Source organism: Suricata suricatta, chromosome 7 (assembly GCF_006229205.1).
Source record: "Suricata suricatta isolate VVHF042 chromosome 7, meerkat_22Aug2017_6uvM2_HiC, whole genome shotgun sequence".
Lineage (NCBI taxonomy): Eukaryota > Metazoa > Chordata > Mammalia > Carnivora > Herpestidae > Suricata > Suricata suricatta.
In genome coordinates, this window is record NC_043706.1 from 143,327,631 (window position 1) to 143,349,390 (window position 21,760).

The window sequence follows — 21,760 nt, forward strand, 5'->3', positions numbered from 1 at the left end:
GGTCACCCCGTGCTGCCCGGGGCCCCCCGCGCCCTATGGCAGGGCATCGGCTGCCGTGAGGGTAGGTGGGCCACGTACCTCCAGGGCTGGAGCCAGAATTGACCACCTCAGTGGCGTAGACGGGAGAGGCAGAAGTCAGGATAGGAACGGGCGCGGGGATGAGCGCGCCGGGAAGGAGGAGGCGGCGCCACAACAGGCAGGTCGGCTGGGGCAGAAACCTGCAGGGGACGGGGCCGCAGACGTGCAGGCAGGCTGCGCTCCTAGGGGTCCGTCCAGCAGATCCCCGTTCGGCCTTTGTATCAGGCAGAGGGCTGGGGACCCTGGGCAGGCGCATGTTCCGTCAGAGATGAGAGGCGGCCGCTCCCAGTCAGGTGAGCGCCTCTCAGGCCGGAGGTGCCCTGGCGGGACGTGAATGTTGCTGTCCGGCAGGAGGGGCGTTCCCCGCGTGCCCGTGACCGCCAGGGCATGGTCGCACGCGGTAGGCCGTTGGGAGGGGCGGACTGTGCCGTTTGGTGCACGGTGGTCCTGGGCCAGCTTTGGTCTTCCTGGGAGGGCAGTGGGGGCGTGTGCCGCACGGGAGGGCCGGGGAGGCCGAGTGAGGCCGGCCCACAGGGCTTGGCCTCTTGTCACACCTGATGTGCCCGCAGGAGGCCGAAGCCGCCTGACAGCCACCAGGGTGGTTGCTGAGGGTTGTGGTGACAGATGTCTGTCAGCGTGGACTTCTGCTGTGGGCTCAGCCTTTGGTGATCGTCGCAGGCTTCCAAATGGGAGGAAGGGAGGGAGAGGACTTTAAGGAGAAGTGGTTTCTAAGGTACCAGGTAACACTGAAATTCTGGCAGTGCAGTTTCAAGGCCCTTCCTGACTGTATTCTGACACCAGCTCTTTTCTTTCCCCTTCTGAACAACATAGCTCGAAGACCTGACTCAGGACCTGACTGTGTCGCAGCTCAGCGACGTGGCGGATTATCTGGAAGACGTTGCCTAGGCGTGGAAGAAGGACGTGTTCTGATCCACACAGGACACGGGGCCCCGATCAGTTCCGTTTCCCCTCAGACAATCACTCGTTGCCAGAATGTCTGCTCCCTGTCGGTGCCTTGTGTTTCAGAAAGACTGCGGATATTTTTAAAAATTAACTTTTCATTACACTAAACAAAATGCTTCCTACTTGAGCCCCTGTGTGGAAGAGACGATATTCTCAATTTGGTTTGGCTACACATTTTTCTGTGGACATCGATCACAACTCAGATTCATTACAGGGAGTGAACCCGTGAAAATACCGGTATTAAGAGCATCCCTAAAGGTGTGAATAAAGCTAGAGATTCACACAGCTGTGTGTGTGTGTGTGTGTGTGTGTGTGTGTGAGTGAGAGAGTGTGAGTGTGTGTGTGGCTTCAGCCACCTCGGATCAAAGTGTATCTGATACCAGGCGGTTCTGTGACAGAGGTCAGGACGACCTGGTAGGTGGGGGGCCCTGAGGCCCGGTACTTCACGCTCAGTCTGGCGTGTCCGGGCGCTTTATCGTGTACCCCTTCCCTCGGGAACACGTGTGTGTGTGCGACCAAGTTTTGCTTGTTTTGAAGGCGTCTGGAGGTGGCCCTTTTAATCCCTGGGGCTGTCGCTGACAACACTGGTGGTCACCGCCCTGGTCCTTACAAGGAGCGTCAGTCGCAGGCTGTCTTTAGAGTCACGTACTGTTTACGAAGATGCCTGGAAATGTGAAATACCGGAGTGTGTCTGGAGCCTTGAGCCGGGCTTGGAGTCCGGCTGTGCGGGCGGATTGCAGTAGGTCCAGATTGGACCGGAGCCGCGGCCTCTGGGGGCCCTGCGCCTGCCGAGCGCTGTCCGCCTGGTCACCGAGGCCTCCGAACTGAACAGCTGAGAGGGAGACACGTGTGACGTGAGTGATGGCTGCGACTGGGCGTTATGCCCTGCACTTTTTTATTTGAATTAAATGATGTTTTTTATTAAAAGTCACCTTTATTAATAAAGAGTCACTTAGACCTACCTGATTGATCTCTGTGAGACTCCGTGGTTCCCGTAGTGCCCGCCGGTCATCTCGCACCCGCCCCCGTGGTGCACGCACGCTGGCCGTCACAGGCGGAGGAAGAGGTAACACGGGCAACGAGATGACGTAACAGGACGGTCTGACTGGATAACCTTCGATGAAGTGGAGCTGTCAGCCCCAAGGGGAAGAGGCCTGGGAGCCGCGGTGCCGCTCAGCCATCTGCTTGAGGGCTCTGGTCCCTGTCCCGCGGCGGCGGTCATGTTTTGTGCGCGTGAATGGCCCCGTGTGGAGAAGCAGTCTGTCGCCGCAGGTCCCCCGCGTGCTTGGTCTACATGGCACTTCCCTGGGTGTCCTCTCCGGAAACCCTTACCATGCAGGCCCGCCCTTCTGTCCTGGCTCCCCAGGACCCGTGTCCCGGCTGTGACTGACTTTATGTCATCCGATGGGCGCTAGCGCTCTGTGACGGGACTTGAACGTGTGGCCAGAGGTGGCTTTTGAAATTTGTGGAAAACATTTGAACGGCACCCTCTGAAATTTGTCACTGTTCTGTTACGCAGAATCTGGCCTCCTGATGGTCTGTGGGGGACGGGCACAAAATGCACGTTGGGGAGCCTCATTTGTCACTAGCGCTGCGTCCACCGGTCGAGTGAGGGTGAGGGGCTTGAAACTCAGTGGTGGGCCGCTGGAAGTGTGATTTCCACTCGTGTTCCTGACCAGGCGGGTTGGAGCGTGCGAGCGTGTGACTAGTGCTCTTGTTTGGAGGTACGTCTGAAGCAGTAAGCCACGGAGGGAAGAGCCTGGGTTATGTGGTGGGAGTCGTGAGTGCGAGGTGTGTGTCGTTTTATTGATCGTAACCTAACATGAATAAAAAGCTTTTATTGTCCCGTTTGTGTCCCTGCAGCTGTCCTATCTCGTGTGTGACGGTGACACCGTGGCCGGGGGTCAGCATGCCAACGCCGTCCCTGCCGCACACCGGCACCTTGTCAGCACCGCCCTTGCCTGAGAACCGCTGGCTGGCTTGTGTCCCTCCTGTTCCCAGAGCCGCTCCAGCCCGAGGGGACGCCGGGCCTCCTTCCCACTCCGTCTCTGTCCTGTGCACCTGGGGTGTTTTACTGCCGCTGGTCGCCGATGCGGGCCCGTTGGCCGTGTGAGCCGTCTGAGCAGGCGCCGTGTTCAGCCACGGGGTGTGTCCTGGGCACCGAGGCTAGCACGTGGCCTGTGGTGTGGCCCCGTGAGGACCCTAGGGGTTGGAAACTTGCTTGTTAGGTGTGGTGGGCAGTGTCCGGGAGATGTTTCTGGCCGGGCAGTCACCTCCCGGGACAGTGTTCCTGTCCCCTCCCTTCCAGGTGGGCCGAGTAGGCTCACGGTTCCGTCAAGGCCGTTAGATGCTACCCCGGCTCCCAGGACACTCATTACCAGCGCTCTGAATATCGCCGTCCCGACGGGTGTGAGGTGGTGTCACCCCGCCGTCCCGACGGGTGTGAGGTGGTGTCACACTGTGGTTTTGATTTGCCTTGGGAGTTACCCTGTGCGTCCCGTCGCCGGGGCGAGCATGTGCTGCAGGGCTGTCTGCGCTCTGTTTCCTCCTTGATCTTCATTATTTTATTTGTTACTGAGAGTGGGGCCTCAGAAACGCCAGCTTTGGCTGAATTACCAGTTTCCTTCGCTTCTGTCATTTTCGCCTCTGGTGTTTCTGGAACTGCCGTTAGGTGCACGTGTGTGTGCCGTGTCTTCAGGAAATGCCCCACTTGGGCTCTTCCGTTTTGTTCTAAAGCCGTTTTGCCCGACCTAGTGTGGCCGCGCGTGCTCTGTGGCACTTTGCGTGACGTCCAGATCTTTGAATCTACAGTTCGTCTCCTGCGGATCCTGTGGAGTTGGAATTAAAAATAATATGCAGTCTGGTAACCTCTGCTGCTTGACTGGGTGGCCAGATCCCCTCACAGGCCGTGTTTTTATCCACGTACTGTGGGTTTATGGCGCAGTCTTAATGTTTGTTGAGTAAACGTCTCGTGTCTGTTTTGTCTCTCTCCCTTTACTGACTTGTTTTTGCAATAAGTGAATATTTTAATGTAACATTTTAAATCCGTAGGTGATTTTTTCACTATGTGTCTTTCCAGTTTTGCTGAGGGTCACTGACACACGTTGCTGGGTCAGTTTGAGGTGCGCGGCATGCGGTTGGGCGTGTGTGTCCGTGAAATGGGCCCACGCCAGGTGCCGCTGACTCCATCCTCTCACAGGGACACCGCACGAGGAAAAGAACGTCCCCTCGTGAGGAGAACTCTCGGGTCCTGTTCTCTTAACCGCTGTCCTGGAGGCATTTTCTTGGTGGCCACCCCAGGGTCGTACAGCACAGTCTCGTGGGTCCAAATCGTCTCCAGGAGCCTCGGGAAAGTCCTCTCCAGGGAGGCCGTCTTCCCTCCGGTCTTGTGTTGTACTTCTGACTCTGTGTGTTACAGGCACAAGAATGATCTGTCATGATTGTCACCTGATATAATTGTAGGACTTTTAAAGAAGTTGAGACTCTATAAAGTGAGGGAGGCCAGGGAGGCGGGGAGGGAGGAGGGCAGGGGGGAGGCGGGGAGGGAGGAGGGGACTGCCTGTCCCAGGGAGGGGGAAACGACCGGCGCGTGTTCGTGAACCCCACTTTACTCTGCAGAGAACAACGCCCACCCTCCTCTGCCAACAGCGAACCCAGAGGACATCCCTTCCTTCTGCCAGTCGCCTGTCCCACAGGCAGACCCAGCGGCCGTGGGCTCTGAAGTGAGTCTGGCGCCAGCGGTGCCGCGGCCTAGATCCGCACAAACTGGGGGCTCCTGGGGGATTCCGGGGAGGTGGGGCAGCAGGCTTTCGCAGCTGCCCGGGTGCTTCGGGAGACTGCAGGGCGTACCTCCGGGCCGACGAGGCCCGGGGCCGCTGGCGAGCGAGCCGCTGTGGCGCCGCGGGGAGCAGAGGTGGGGCGGCGAGCAGGCTTCCGGAGGCTGTTTCCGTTGTCTCCGCACGGCAGCACCTGTGCCCCAGGACCCCTCGGTGCCAGCCCGCTGACGCACGGGCACAGCTCTGAGCGGTGGCTCGCCCGACAGCCAGCGCAGGCGTACCCGGTCGTCTGGCTGTCCCTGTGTCGGGGGCGGTGATCGAGGTAAGTCAGAACAAACGTTCGAACGGCTTCATGGGCCCGTCCGTGACCTTGGAACCACACAGTCCCTGAGTGAGTGTAGGTATTTCCTAGAAAGTGACCAGAATACTCCGGGCTCTAAGTGCCAAGTCAGATAGGTGTCGGATGAGAGTCTCCGCAGAAACCACTGGCCGAGGTTTGCCCGTGAGAGTAGAGTTTTAGGTGAAATGGTAGCAACCTAATGAGCGAGAAAGTGGAAATGGTCTCGTGAGGAAGGAGTCCTGGGTCACAGTCAGAGTGACGGTGTCCTGGGCCGGCCGGGCCTCCGGCTCCTGGCGCGTCCCCTGCTCTGGACCCTGCCTCTCCCCTCAGCCGTGGGTGCGGGGCCCTCAGGGCGTCTTGGGGGGCTGGAGCCCCGTTCGTTCCAGACGGAGAATCAGGTCGTGGGACTCACAACTGAGGGTTCTCTTCTGCCGCGTCGGGTGAAGCCACTGCCCCAGGCGCCTCCGTCCCCGGCCTGCGAGGACTTCCAGAACTTTGTCGTGCGGGGAGAGCTGCCAGCCTGGGCCTGAAACCAGAGGGGTCGGCCCTGAGGCCCGAGGCACACGGCGCAGCCCCCTCGAGGGGACGGCGCGGTTGTGCGCACAGTTCGTGCGGTTCCTGCACGTGTAATTGGAGCACCCCCTTCCAGAAAACTACCTAACTGCTCACTCTTTTCCGTTCATGTTTCTGTATTTAAAGAACCTTGTCTTCACAATGCGCCCAGTTACGGCAACGAGCCAGATCATGTCATTTCTGTAGTTCACGTGATCAGGTCCTGGGGGCGCTAGCCTGCCACTGTGAAAGTGGGCGGTGTGTGTCCTAGGAAACAGCAGAGAACCTGTGAAGGTTTTCCCTACAGAGAAGCTAAAGTGAGGGCTCAGAACACTTGGGAATAGTGTTTACGGACCAACTTTATAAGGACAAAAATAAATTTAGTTGATCCATCTTGGGCAAGTAAGGATGGAGTGGGAGGAGTGGACATGGGCCAGGGCGCGAGTGCAGAGGAGAAGGCCACTGGGAGGGTAGCAGTGAGGAGGGGAGGGCAGCGGCAGGAGCCCCGGGTGCGGGCACTGAGAGAGAGAGAGAGAGAGAGAGAGAGAGGGACCTGCCGTGTCCTCCTGTCCTGCCAGTGCCGGCCCCCCCCCCCCCCCCGAGGTAACCTGACCCCACGCAGCCGGCTCCCAGGGACCTGCCTCAGGACAGAGTCCAGCAGATTTGGGCCAGCCCGGTTCTGGGGATGCTGGGACCTGGGGGGGTGTAGGAGCAGCCGTTGTTTTAGGTGGCATCTGCCCCCCAACTCGGTGACCCTCAACAGCTGAGTGATGAAGGCCTTCAGAGTCCTCAGAGGTTTATATATGTATTGAAGAAAAGGGTAAGAATCTCCAGGCTTGGGAGACCCCTGAAATCTCGCACTTAAGAGCGCTTAAACCCAGAGCCAGAGGCCAACTCCTTCCCGGGTCGAATTCGCAGGACGCCGGCTGCTCTGGCACAAGCGGGTGTCGGGCGCCACCTGCCCCAGCCTTAGCCGAGGTGACAGGAGGTTTACGTATACATCCTGCTCACAGAGGCTCGGTGCTCTCTGGTCACGTGTCACGTGGGCTTTAAGAAGCACGAGAAATATAGGCCACCCCAGAAGGACACGTACCGGAGTAGGAAACTTTGCAGAAAATCATCTTGCTGTTTCTTTCCAGAGCAGCTGAATTTTCCGCTGTGGTTTGGCCTCTGTGGTTTCAGAAGTGATGTGTGTGCCGAGAGCGCTCTCTTATGTAACAGCCCCGCTGCACGTGCCCTGGGTGCTCTCCAGCCACGCCCGCGTGAGGCGAGCCTCGATCCGCCGCCTCGCCCAGTGAAAGGGTCGGAGGCTTGAGCACGGAGAACGTATTTAAAATGTGGGCTAGTTGATCAGTAACCTTCCTGAGTGCCCAGATCCTTGGCTTCTTTCTTCAGTGACTTAGGACCTTTCGTTAATTCAGGCTCATCCTCCAGGCTAGTCACTGCTTACTGAGCCTCCGCTTGTGCCGCAGGCTGTAGGAAGGCACTGCATTGGCACCTGGGGTGGCCGTCTCCAGCTGTGCTCTGTTGGTGGCCTTCGGAGTCGCCCTCAAAGGCCACAGACAGCGGGGTGGCCGCAGGAAGGGGCGGCCTGGGTCCCTGAACAGCCGTGCTCTCCCGTGTTGAGTCATAGGTTCTGAAGCTGACTGTTCCCACAGGCTGTTGGGACTCAGGCCCCAGCCAGAATGTTTTCATTTTATGAGAGTCATAAAGTGTGTGTGCCCCCACGTTCCTGAACAGTCACGCCCACCCGTTCGTTCATGCTCTCGTTACTAGGAGAGGCCTGTCCTGTGCCAGATCTATAAACATAGATCCCTCTATTAGGTTGGTTTTTTTTTGGTTTGTTTTTTTATACATTTTTTAAAATGTTTATTTTTGATAGAGAGAGAAAGCATGAGCGAGTGAGCAGCAGAGAGGGAGACACAGAATCTGAAGCAGCTCCAGGCTCTGAGCGGTCAGCACAGAACCTGATGTGAGGCTTGAACGCACAAACTGTGAGATCCTGACCTGAGCCAAAGTCAGATGCTCAGCTGACTGGGCCCCCAGGTGCCCCGGTAGAACATTTCTCATTCATGTGAGCCAGTCAAGTACAAGTGTTCCTGAATTACTTGAGATAAAAATAACACACTGGTGGGGAAATAGTAAAAATAAGGTGGAGAGTGGTAAGGGGTGACAGTAATCATCCACGGAAGATTGCATTTTCATGCCCTTCCCGCATCTCTGAGAGTCGTTCTTGGTCACCAGAAATGGGAATCGTGCCAAGAAGCCAAGCAGGGCTTTGTTGTTGCTGCTGTTGTCAAGACACGACTACGCTCCTCACTCGCTGACCCAGGTCGGAGAGAGGCGGGAAGACGTAGCGAACACAAGTAAAGTGGGCAATAGAACAACAGTGGACGCTTCCCACCAAATAAACCCTATTTGCATAAAAATAGAAACTGTGTGGTTACGTGTCATAGATTGGCAAGGTGCGCAGGCACGGAATATGCACGGACCCGCACGCCCTGCTGGCTGACATGACAGGGCGACATCGAGTCCCCTAGGATTCTAAAACCTGGAGCTTGACTGACGCGGGATTCGTGTGGCAGGAAGTAATGTGGACCCGAGTCCTGGCCGCCCAGCCCCCCACTCTCCACACAGAGCCTCTGGCTTGTTTCCTTGGCAACCCCGCCCCCGTTCAAACGCGCGGGCCTTCCTGTCCGTTCCCTCCTCCAAAATCACGGTGGCGGGTGCCCCAGGCTATGCCCGTATGTCCAGTGTGGCCCGGGGCCCGGCTTAGGTCGGCATTCAATAAATAGTTTTGGACAAAGAAATGAAGATAAATTTGAAAAGGAATTTTGTGTGCTTAAGACAGGAAGGTGGAGTGAGAAGTGCTGAGTGCCAGGGTCGTGGGTTTGGGGGTTTTAAGTAATGCATTTAGTGTTGTTAACATTGTCCTCATGTGGTTTTCAAAAGGAAAAAAAAATTTCTAAACATGAAATGATCCCTGTGACCTAGACCGTGTTGGTTTTGTGCAGAATGATTGGTGTCCGATGGCAGGAAACAGATGACTTCGTGGGTGTGGACAGAGAGTGCCCCAACAGAACCACCACATTCTGGCTCCAGGACTGGAAAATGGGGCGCCCGAGAGGGGTGGCTGTGTTCTGCTTCGTTTATCTTGCATCCCAGCCTCAGTGGAGGCCCACGGCTGCCTCTGCTCTGATGGGAGCAAACGGCTGCAGCTTGGCCCTGAGCACCAGCACGCTCAGAGGGAGTGAGGGGCATTGTGGGCAATGAGAGCTGGAGCCGTCTCGTCTGGCAGGAGGCCTGGAAGGGAAGCCAAGGAGCCAGAAAAGAGTTGGAGATTACAGAGAGGGGGCAGCCCAAAAAATGACCCCATGACATTGTTTCTGACTTGGGCATCCCTGAGCTGTGCAGGCCTGGATCTGACCCTGTACGGGATGCACTAGACATTGAGTGCTGAACTGTGGGAGAAGCCACCGCTCGGCCCCAAGACTAGCCACTGGCTGTCGCATGCATTCGATAGACCTGAAGAGTCCCACAAAGGCTTTGAAAACAGATCTGGCTTTGGAAACACAACCATGGAAGGCAGACAGGGACTTGGAGCTGAAATTCAACTAACTGCCTTCTAGAACGGTGAACCAAGATCTGGAAGGTTGGGATGCTCACATATCCCAGATATAGCCCAAACTCACACTGTGCACGAAGGGCCATTCAACCCTTACCTTGCAGAGGAAAGACGGGCAGCAGCGCACGCACTCAGAGGACACAGGATGGACTGATTACAGTGAGACTTTCAAGGAGCTAATGTAGTGATGCTCCTTGCGGTGCGTGGAGAGAGAGAGAACTGCCAAAGAGAGAAGACTCGAGAGCTAAGCGGGAATTAGAACTATACATTTTTAAATGGAATACTCAGTGGGTTTAGTAGCAGAACAAAAATGACAAAGGAATGAGTCCGTGATCAACAAAATTAGATACTTTGAACAAGAGAGAGAAAAGAGACTGAAGAAAAACAAAATAGGGAACTTTGGGATCATACCAAAGAAGACGCTAACATTTGTATCATTTGGATACCAGAAAGAGATGAGACAAAGTGCAAATAAACAACCGCTTCTGCACAATAAAGGAAATCGTCATCAAAATGAAAAGGCAGCCTACTGACTGGGAGAAAATGTTTGTAAGCCACATATCTGATCAAGGGTTATATCCAAAGTATAGAATGCCTACAACTCAATAGCAAAAGAATTTTCCTCCAAACAGTTCAATTAAAAAATGGACAGAAGATCTGAATAGGCATTTTTCCAAAAAGGATGTGTGGACGGCCAACAGGCACATGGAGAGATGCTCAGTATCACTGCTTTTTAGGGAAATGGCAATCAAAGCCACGATACCACTTCTCCACTAGGATGGCTAGAATAAAGAAGTCAGATAATAACAAATGTCCGGGAGGGTGTGGAGAAACCGGAGCCCTCACACGCCCCCAGTGGGACTCGCAGGTGGCGTGTTAAGTTACCGGATGACTGGGCAGCTCCACGCGTAGGCATATTCCCGAGGGAAGTGAGAGTATGTTTACACAGCAACTTGCATGTGGATATTAATAGCAGCATTAGTCATGATTACCAAAGGTAGAAATGACCCAAATGGCTATTAATGTGTAGATGGATACCTAAAAGTGGTGTAACCATGCAATGGTGTAGTATTTGGCCACAAAAATGAATGAAATACTCCTACATGCTTGTAACTTGAATGAAATTTGGAAACAAATTTCTACGATTCCATTCATCTGAAAGCCCAGAAGAAGCACATTGTGTGGAGGGAAAGTAGAGTGGTTGGTGCTTAGGGGAGGTGTGGCAGGGGGCGGGTGGGGTCAGGGGTTGAATGCCAAAGGGCTTGGCATTTCTTTTCAAGGTGATGAAACTATTCTAAAATGGATTGGTGCTAGGTGCACGTATTTCTAAATGTCCTAAGAACCTATTGAATTGCAGACTTTAAATAGATGAATTGTATGGTATGTGAATTACTATCTCAAAGTTGTTAAAAAAGAAGAAAAAGCATGGAAAAAGATCTCTGTAAACACACACCAAAAGAAAACTGCTGTGGCTCTTTTAGTAACGGACAAAATAGACCGCATAGTAGAGATCATGATCAGAGATAAGGGTGGACATAACATGGTGTCAGTTCACCAAGAAGGCACTAACAACAGCTTCACAACGTACAAAACAGGGCCCCTGGCCGCCTCAGCCCGTGGAGCATGCGACTCTTGCTCTCTGGGTTGTGAGTTTGAGCCCCGTGCCAGATGTTCTTAAAAAAAAAAAAAGAAAGAAAACTCAAGACATAAAGATAAAAAACTAAACAGACACACACCCCTGAAACAGTAAAAGACAAGTCTACAATAATAGTTGAAAATTTCAACCTTCCTGTCTCACTCATTGATAGAATTAACAGACAGGAAACCCAGTAAGGATATAGAAGCGCCAAGCATCGTCAATTGCATCTGATTGACATTTGTAAAGTCCCCCACTCAACAGCAGCAGACTACACACTCTTCGAGTGCACAAAGAAGAGCCACATCCGTAAGCCATGGCTTAGCTCATTAAAAAAAACTCGTAATGAATAAAATAAAACTGTGATAGGAGTATGTTTCTGACCATAATGATATTAGGTTAGAACTTAATAAAAGGAAATAATATCACAAAATAGTATTCTTGAGGTTTCACGAGGAACTCTAACCTCTTGGACATTAAACAGTACATTTCTGTAGTCCATGAATACAGAGGGAATCTCAAGAGATGTCCTAAAATATTTTGAGCTGAATGAAAATGAAAATACAAAATATCAAACATATGGGTGCTTTAGAAAGCAGCCATAACAGCAGTGCTTAAAAGGAAATTTATAGGCTTCAGAGCGTATCTTGACAAAGAAAGGGCTCAGGGGCGCCTGGGGGGCTCAGTCGGTTAAGCCTCCGACTTCAGCTCAGGTCAGATCTCACGGTTCGTGGGTTCAAGCCCTGCCTCGGGCTCTGTGCTGACAGCTCAGAGCCTGGATTCTGTCTTCAGATTCTGTGTCTCCCTCTCTCTCTGACCCTCCCCTGCTCATGCTCTCTCTCTCTCTCTCTCTAAAATAAGTAAGGACAGTAAAAAAAAAAGAAAAAGAAAAAAAGAAAAGGGTTCAAATCAGTAATCTAAACTTCTACTTTAAGAGACTATAAAAAGGAGGGAAAATAAATGAAAAGATGATGAAAGTCAAAGTCAATGAACTTGAACACAGAAAAATACAATCAATGAAACCAAAAGTTTGTTCTTTGAAAATATCAATAAAACTTACTAAGCTCTAGCAAGAAAAAGAAGACACAAATTGCTAATATGACGAATAAACTATAGGATGTCACTATAGACCCTACATTAAAAGGATAGTAAAAGAATACTATTAACACTATACACATAAAATCAGCAACTTAGATAAATGAACAAATACCTGAATAGACACAAACACCAAAATTCACTCAAGAATGAATACGTGACCTGAATGATTCTGTTAGAGAAAATAAAATTGTAGCTACAAACCTTTTAAAACAGGAAGCTCCAGGGGCGCCTGGGTGTCATGCTCAGTTGGTTGAGCATCCGACTTTAGCTCAGGTCATGATCTCACAGTCCATGAGTTCAAGCCCTGCATCAGGCTGACAGCTCAGAGCCTGGAGGCTGCTTTGGATTCTGTGTATCCCTTTCTCTCTGTTCCTCTCCCTCTCATACTTTGTCTCTCTCTCTCCCTCAGAATTAAATAAATGTTAAAAAAAATTAAAGACAAAAACAACCTTCCTTCTAAAACAAACACAGGAAGATCCAGATCCAGATGGTTTTGCTAGTAAATTCTCCCAAGAAGAATATAAATCCTTTATAAAGTCTTGTCAAAATCCAAGAAGGGATACTCCAAACAGATTTGTGAGGCCAGAATTACCTTGGAGACTAAAACCAAAGACAGTATAAGAAAACAACACACAAATGTCCCTCATAAACATAGGTACAGAAATATTTAACAAAAGATTAGCAAATAAAATTCAGCAATAGGTTAATTAATACATGATGACTAAATTAGGTTTATCAGGGAAATGCTACTGTGGTCCAATATTTGAAGAATGATCTTTGTAAACCAAAATAATATTCTAAAAGCAGCACATGATCATGTCAATTGATACAGAAAAAGCAGTTGATAAAATTCAACATTCATTCATGATTAAAAAAAATTCTCAGCAAACCAGGAAGAGAAGGGAACTTTCTCAATCTGATAGAGGACATTGACCAAAACTCTACAGATTTTCAAGATTTCCTTTCAAGATTGGGAACAAGACCAGGGCTGTCCACATTCATCACTCCTATTTATTGTTTACTGGAAGTGATAGCCAGTGCAATAAAGCAAGGCAAAGAAATAGAAAGTACACAGATTTGAAAGAAGATACAAAATTGTCCCTACCCAGGACGACATGATTTTTTATGTATAAAATCCTTGGACTTGGGATTTTATGCAGCTTGGTCCCCTCCCCCTTCTCTAGTACCTCCTCCAAGTGTGCGTGTTGCGTTCTGTGACAAAGGGGATGAAGCACACAGCCTCTGCCTGATGCTTTTGTCAGCACGGTCAGAGACAGAAAAGCTGACCCAGTGTTCAGTCTGTCCTCGTGAGGTTCCAACTCATGACTTAGGTCCAGGTGTCCTTGATCTTTCCCGTTTTTTATCTCTTTTCCTTTTCGACTCTCTTATGGGTTTCAAACTCCAATACCAGATGTGAAGAAAATGGACTTAATAGACTGAATCAGTACATACTCTACTGGGTCCACTTCTCTGCTTGACCCCTGACCCACTGTTCTAACCTCTCAGTTTGATCATCTCAAAAACGGGGATAATTGTACTTATTTCATCAGCTCATGTATATTAACTTGAGCTAGCACATTTCATATCAAACGCTGTATTTTGGGAGGAAGAGAATCCCAAGCAGACTCTGAGCTGTCAGCACAAAGCCCAATGTGGGGCTCGAACCCATGAACTGCGAGATCATGACCTGAGTTGAAGTTGGATGCTCAACCGACTGAGCCACCCAGGTGCCCCCAAACACTGTATTTCTTATATGTGAGACTCTTGGATGATTCTATGCTTTCATTACATAATATATATTTTTTTAATTTTAGAAAACATTGGAATAAATAAACTTTTATTTCTGTGTGCTTCATCCTCAAAGACAAATGACACATCCTGTGTTGTGTATATGAGATGAGGGTGTTTATGAAGTTCCTGTGAAAATTCTCTTTGTTTCTAGAAATATTCTGGCTTGTCTCTTTCTAGTAGAGAGAAGAATCTTCCTTTCTTTCTTCCTTTTCCTCTCCCCTCCCTTTCCCTCCTCCTCCCTCCACTCTTTCTAACACAGCGAGAAGGATATTTAATGTCCTGACCGAAGATTTGCCCAAAGAGAGAAGAGAATTATATTTGGATAGCAACACTGCTTTACCGTTTCTGTAAAGGAGTCACAAAACCTCCCCTTTCTGAGGGGGTCACAGGGCTGATGCCCAGACTCCAGCTGTAGACAGGCCAACCTCTGTGGCCGCTCCTGGAACCTTAGGAGCCACACCAGGAGCTAGGTGAGTGTGTGGTGGTTTGGGTCGGGCTATGGACCGGTGAAATAGTCCCACTTTCAACACGGGACTGGAGGCAAAGCAAATGACACTGGACGTGGATGAATGTTGCATCTCACAGGGACAGTGGGATGGCAGGATCATTGGGCTGGACTTGGTCTCTCAATGCCCTGAAGCCTGCCTCAGTGCAGCTTGGTCAACCTTGCTTAGACTTTGTCCAGGATGGCAAGGTGACCACTTTTTCCAGTTTTCTGAGGCAGTTCCAGAAGAAAAGGGGAAAGTCGCTGACTCAAAATTAAGATGTGTTTCCCCACCCTCCATTACCTGACATTTACCTAGAGCACTTAAAAAAATTTTTTTAATGTTTATTTTTGAGAAAGAGCACTAGGCAGGGGGAGGGGCAGAGAGGGAGACAGAATCTGAAGCAGATGCCAGGCTCTGAGCTGTCAGTACAGAGCCCAACACAGGGTTCGAACCCATGAACTGCAGGATCATGACCAAGCTGAAGTTGGACACTTAACCCAGGCGCCTACCTAGAGCACTTTTTTTCTGTTAACTCAAAGTGGAATGATGGAGACATGTGTTTTATAAATCCTAGTGAGTAGGCTTCTCAACTTGAAGTTTTGGACAGTTTTCATCTGAACTACATTAATAGATTTTCCAAACCTGTCCCTTAAGGTAAATCAACAAGCCATGTAAGTCAGGGTAGGCTGGGTTCTGCTGTGGTGACAACCAGCCCCGCTTCTTACTCGTGCCAAGTGTCCACCCCAGCGTGCCCCCGGTGGCCCTCCGTCCAAGGCAGGCTGACCAGCTCCACCATTCGGAGCCCTCCGGGATGGAGAGAGAACGGAGCACAGTCCCTGCAGAACTTACAGGCCTCGCCCAGAGGGCAGCCCGGTTCCTTCAGACTCGCTGTATTAATCAGAGCAAGGCAGGGGGCAGTTCCTGACGCTGGGCGTGGTGTGCGGAGGCCCCGGTCGGACGTGCTCGGAGGCAGAGCTGGAGCACTGACGAACGCCGAATCCCATCAATTCTACTTACCCATAATGTGGCGCTGACGTCCTGGGAAAGCCTGTGCTGCACGCATGTCAGGATGGATGGTGATTTTTCCCAGAAGGAAAAAAAAGACTCATCAGTTTAGAATTGAATTCCAAGTGACTTTGAGGAGCAGCTCTCTCTGGGAACCAATGGTGAGGTGCAGACCTGGACTCGGAGCCTGAAGAAGCGACCTTCCCTATGAATGAGCACCTGTAGCACGTCGGTGTTTCGTCCATAAATTGTGTGGTTGAGGTGCTGCTAGGAAAACCTTGAAGGAGGCAACAACAGAGTCACGTGGGCCATGTTTGCATTTAGAGCATCATCAAAAACATTTTTTTGGTGACCACTTTCATGCCAATAGATCTGTTATTAAATGAGACCCCATGAGGACACCCGGGTGGCTCAGTTAGTTGAGCGTCTGACTTCAGCTCAGGTCATGATCTCACGGTTCATGGCTTCGAACCCCACATCAGGCTCTGCTGGCAGCTCAGAGCCTGGAGCCTGCTTCCGATTGTGTGTCTCCCTCCCTCTCTGCCCTTCTCCCCTGCTTGCGCTCTGTCTCTCAAAAATTAATAAACATTAAAAACATAAGACCCCATCGGTCCTACTGGGACTGAGTCTTTCTTTAGATCTTTCTTTCAACAGCTCCTGTAAGCCCGATGTGCACATTTCCAAACAAGCAGTGGCCTGGGCAGCTCTCACCTGTACCGGGTCGGCTGTCGCAGAAGCTGCGTCCCCCAAAGCCCGTCCTGATGCAGTGGCACACGCAGGGTGAGAGCAAGCAGGGTAAATCCCGGGGACCACCGAGCATTAGAACTAGGCACGTGAGACAAACTGAGTCTTGTGGATAAAAATGCCTCAGATTCCCAGGCTGGCGGCACCTTACTCATTCCTCTGGGTGCGCTTGTTTGGAAAAGTAAGTAAATAACGAACAACATACCTAAAAATGCTTGGCTTTGCGTCTGGCACAGAGCTGGCACCTGATGAATGCCCGCATCTGCCCACAGCCCCTCGGAACGAGCTGCCCTTGGCGCTGCCCCGCGCCCCGCACCTGGGAGACCTGGACACGCACCGGGGCCCCAGCAGGGCCTGTACGGAATCTCAGCTTCAGGCCCTCGAGGCAAGACCACCTGTCAGCGCGAGGAATCTCCACTTGGGCCACCACCTCTCCCAGCACGTGTTCACGGTGACAAGGCTGTGACCGCTGGGGTCCCCTAGACCCATAGCTCTTAGTGGGCATGTGTTCCAGAACCGTGCTGCCCAGAGTGTGACCCTCGCTCTTTATCCACATCCTAGCGCCCGGAGCTTGCGACAAAGGCAGACTTTCGGGCCCCAGCCCAGAGCCTGGGTGCCAGAATCTGCAAACTCATCCCAGCTCCCAGGATTCGTGTGCTCGTGGAAGTGTGAGAAGCACCCAGCCCACAGCACAACTCCCATTCCTTCCGGAAGGGAAAGATGCTTTTCTGGGGTTTTCTGCAACACCAGACAGTGGCACAGCCAATCAGTGAAGACTGCTTCAAGGCCCCTGACTTGAGACTTCCGGCAAGAGGAGAAATGGCCTTTTCTTCCCTCTGACCACAACTGGAGCTCCTCAGGGGCCGGGTGAACGCCTCAGGGGCCAGCCCGCAGCAGGTGAGCTGAGGACAGGCTTTGTGTGAGTTCCTCCTGCCGCCAGTGCTGAGCCGCCCTCCCGGCCCTCCGTCCTGCCCCTCTGCTCTTCTCATTTGGACACCCATCAGGGCAAGCACCCCAAGGAGGTGAGCCGTGGGAGCACCACCCTGAGCCAGTCCTTGGGAGGCCGCGCTGGCCTTGGGGGTCCACAGGAGGGTTCCCGGGACTCTGCCCTCCTGCTCATGCCCACTCTCAGCTCTGGAAGTGCGCTTCCTCGATTTGCAACTCCCTGGCCCTTTCTCATGGTTTTGGCTCTGCACGTGAGCGACCGCCGCAGGTTTCAGCTTCTGCCCAGCTTGGGACGCGGCCCAGCCCACTCTCATCAGGCGACTCCACGTGCCTTCCCAGGCCCACTCAGCTTTGACCCAGCCCCCAGGAGAAGGAGAGTAGACTCCTTCTTGGTTTTTTCCCCCGGTTTTTTATTTATTTATTTTTTCCAAGTCATGCATGCAAAAGCAAAGGGCTTTATTACGAGTTTAGGCTCACCCAGCCCAAGCTCAGGCTCCCAGACTTTACCAGCGCAGCGGATCCGTGCTGAGAGCCCCAAACAAAGGCAGGGCAGGGCCTTTTGTGACACAGGTACAGTGACCCAATCATCATTATACACTATTATTGACAGCATTCACATTGCCTAGAATATTCGTTACTTTTGGCAGGACCCAATCACAACATTTAGAGTGTTAGCCAATTACAGAGTGGGCCCAGGACCCAGGACCCTCATGTAGGGTGTAACTAGCCTTCTAGGCCTGCCCTGAGAAATGTTAAGGGTGTTAGTTGGCCTTTCCTGATTGGGTGTTACAAGGGTGGTCCCTCCTACCTTGGGCAACGTGTGCCCTTCTATTGTCTCATGGAGTCAGTCAGACCTGTGTCCTTACATTCCCCCCTCCCTCTTGTAACTGACCCAATCCTGGGTCAGCTGAGTTACCATTGTACCCCTAAAGCCTGGCATAGCCCTCCTTGGCGTAAGAGGAATTTCTTACTCTGCAAAGAGCATAGGGAAGGAGAACTACCCAATTTCCGCCAGTCTCCATGGATAATTTGGTAAGGGTCTCTTTTAGGGTTTCTAATATCTGGTGCTGCCTGGTTTACAAAAGGAAGAACGACAGCCAGTTTGTTTCCTCATGTTTCAGGATCCTTGGGCATATAAGTGCAGTAAGCCTCCATGGTTCTTTCTACATTACTAACCTTAGCCAAATTGGTGGGCCATCTAGCGGCCACTCGCAGACCCCCCATTAGAGTCTGGCGGTAGAGGCGTAGGCCCCCCCCTTCCCTTTTGCCATGTTGAAATCCCCTGCCCAGATCAGAGGCAATTAATACCAACAGAACATCTTCTCTATAAGAGGAAGGTTAGCGCAATCAGGAACTTTTGCTGTTTCCCAGCTTTCTGGGGCAACATTTGCCAGTCCGATAGCAAAGAGACAGGACAGTTTATTTTACTGGACCGATGATTCCTCAGGCTTCTGCCGTGCTAGACCAGCCAGCTTCCGGGGTGTGGCTGGAGCAGGGCTGGAGATCCCTGGAGTCAAGAGTCTTTGAAGATCAGTTCAAGCCGGTTGACTGGATCTGGATCACTCACCAGGTTGAGGGTTTTTTCTGAGTCGGTCCACTTAACTCCAGAGAGATACCTGAAACGTTAACAGGGGCTGAACTTTTTGTTTAGTTGCATATCTGTGAATTCCACCTTTAAGTCTTTTGAAAAGGCGTGACCCCCATTTTTAAATATCATCCTCACAGACTAACAGCCTGAGATCCAACAACAAATATTTAAAAATACTCAGAACTAGAACTACATTTACAGTAGTGCATTGCTGAAACAGTTTTTCTCTCTAAAATACCTCCATTATCAGAGATAGCCAATTCGAGACGAATGCATGGGTGAACGAGTCCATCCTAAACAGTCCTGGCCTAATTATTTACATAAGCTCAGCAAGAATAAAGATTGTTCATGAGGACTTGTTTGAAGTCTGCTTTGCTGGGTCCTTTTGGTAAGGAATCTCCAGGTTGAACTTTTAGTAGCCGCTCTGGGCCAGAAGCTGAGCCGAGCACTTTCCATCAGACAGGCCTGCAATGCCTGTTAAATTGGGCCAATTCTTCTTCCCGAGGCTCCCAACATGTGCTGAAGTCCCTGCACCTGCCAGAAAGTGACCTTCTTTACTCACCTGGGGAGGCTGCTGGGAACTCTGTGAGCAAGGTGTCCAGCCAACATTTCCACGAGGCTTTATGGCTCCATGTTCCATAGAGTCAACCTTAGTTCCTTAAAGCTGTCAGGTCATCTCTGAGCCTATGCATGACTCTCGAATAGGACATTCCAGTCAAAGCCTTGGTAAAATAACCAGTATTTCCAATGGTGTCCTACTATAAAATGAACAGATTCTTATTGAACTTATGCAAACAATTGTAATTGTCATGAAAGAAGGGATACACACTGTAAGTTTCTGAATTTCAGATGGTTTAAGTAGAGAGAGAAGATAAATGCTCTAGACAAACAAATACTTTGTAACATTTCTAAATATCACAGATTTCTCACAAGAAAGTTTCCTGATCTGGATAAGCCAACATTAAAGGAACAACAATGTTTCCAACAAGAGATACAAAACTATAATTTTCCATGTTTCTGATTTTTTTGTTCAGCTTCAATGCAGCTTCTAGCTCTGGAAATTTCTACCCATTTTAGTACTAATTTAAAAGATGTCAATACTACATTTGTCCCAAAAACTCCTTATTACAACTTCCCTCGGAGAAGAAACACATTCTGTGACACAATCTCAGAAATGGACATTGTTAAAGATCTGACAAGAGTTCATTATGATGTACTTTGACAAAGGAATTTAGTGACACTTAACACTTTGATTACTAAAGGTGTTAAGTAATGATCTTATACCAAAACATTAAAACTTTAAGGACTGCACATATATTTGAGCAGTTGCAGCATTTACCCGTACAATATAACCTATACAACAGTGCTTTTTTAAAGTAACTTGGCATCCTAGATGAAAGGGCCTAATTGGTCAAAAGACTTCTCTTCCATTTGAATACTGGGAGATTTGTTTAAAACCTTAGGAAGTTATAAAGCACATCCTAAATAGAATTACAAATTGTTCCAAATCTGAAAACTCTATTTAACCAAAGTGGCAATAAAAGATCTTATTTGCCTTTGGGATCCTTCAGCAAAACCTAACTTTTTTTAAGCTCAGAGAAGTTTTAACTAAGCAATCAAAGACCTGATAAAGACCTAAAGCTTTTGTCTTCTTAACAAAAGAGAAACCCTTCATTTACCTAGTCTTAACAAGAGCAGACCAAAGGTCCAGAAAAACTTGTCTTTTGAAAGAGAGAAAAGCAGAATTTCAACCTTATACCAATATACCTTAAATATTCTATTCATCTTAACTTCACACATAAAATTCTTTTTAATGATTTCCCTACAGGAACCTTCTGCAACTTTCCTTTGCCTTTAGACTTTTTCCCAAAGCCATTTCTCTCCAAACAATTAGTCTCACTTAGGACAAAATTACTTTCTTTACCCTCAACAAAAATGTACTTTTATTTCTTATATCTTTCTTACATATCCCCAATTTCCTGCATATAGGGTTGCATTTCTTATTTTTCCCATCAGTCTGAAGTACGCTTAACAGAATTTTAACTCTTAGAAAACTTAGTCTACAATGGAGGACTTAGTAACTAACTGAAAGATGTTTATACCAGAGTTTTCCTTGGATGGTAAACTTATGAACCAATTAAGTATAAAGCAGCTTTTTAATAGTTTTAAATATCCCCAGTTGTTTCACAACGAGTCAAAAGCACAAGCATCGACAGACCTCATCCTATACCAATATAGCAATCACTAGTTGTGGCTTGTGCTTTAGTTTTTATCTTGTTAGACAGCCAATGAATTCAATTTCAATTTATTATCAAGTAAAACCTTAACATTTTAAGTTACCAAGAACCTTTAAAACTATTTTAACAATTACCCAAGAAAACGGAGATAGATCAAATTAACTATTACTTTAACTTATTTGTACTGTAGCAAACCAACAGACTTAGATTAATTCAAACACTGAATGAGCCCATGTGAGACGCTTTGTTTCCCGTAGTTAATTTTGACCTGGAAGTTTGATGCAAAAATCTACCTTCTGTGGTCTTTTGTTTCTTATCACCTAAGGCGGAAGGAGGAACTTGTTGCCTCCTGCTGGGAGAGGCCACTTATGCAGATTGGCCTTTCCCCACTCAGTGGATGTGGGCTAAATCTTTCTTAGCCCCTCAGGCTGGGAGAAGGCAAGGAGGCATATCACACCCTAGTAGGTGCAGAAACAAAGAATGGGAGGGGAAGCCAGAAATGTTACTGACGAGCCCCAGTACTTTTGGTTTCTCCGGCGGCAATAATTTTCTTGGCCGCTGAGATCCTAGCAGAAAGAAAAGATTTTAACAAGGGGTCGAAGGTTCCATCTTCTGACCATCCAACATTGAAGGTTGGCCATTTGTTCCTGCAAAAAAAGATCTAGGGGGTTTGAAGTAGACTGTCCCATGTCCTTGTCAGTCAGGGTCACAACAATAATTATACTTGGACAAACAGGTGCACAGCCAACAGATGCACAGAGAGGTCTACACAAGTCTTCAACAACAACGAACCCTGCTGCTGCCACCAGTAGGATTCCTAACAGATAGACCAGGGGACCCGGTCTTTTTCCGTCGCCTGTGCGATTGATTCCAACTTACTCCAGAGAATGTCGC

At 49.9% G+C, this 21,760-nt stretch overlaps 1 protein-coding gene across 3 annotated transcripts in view; it reads left to right on the plus strand.

Annotated features, from left to right (window-relative positions):
- Positions 1-2,002, plus strand: part of FGFR1OP (FGFR1 oncogene partner) — a 26,299-nt gene extending 24,297 nt beyond the window's left edge. For all 3 annotated transcript variants that reach the window (XM_029944540.1, XM_029944541.1, XM_029944542.1), the window contains one exon: positions 910-2,002. In XM_029944540.1, coding sequence (XP_029800400.1) covers positions 910-984 — 75 coding nt within the window. In that variant the 3' untranslated portion in view covers positions 985-2,002. The remainder of the gene's footprint in view (positions 1-909) is intronic.
- Positions 2,003-21,760: the final 19,758 nt, after the last annotated feature.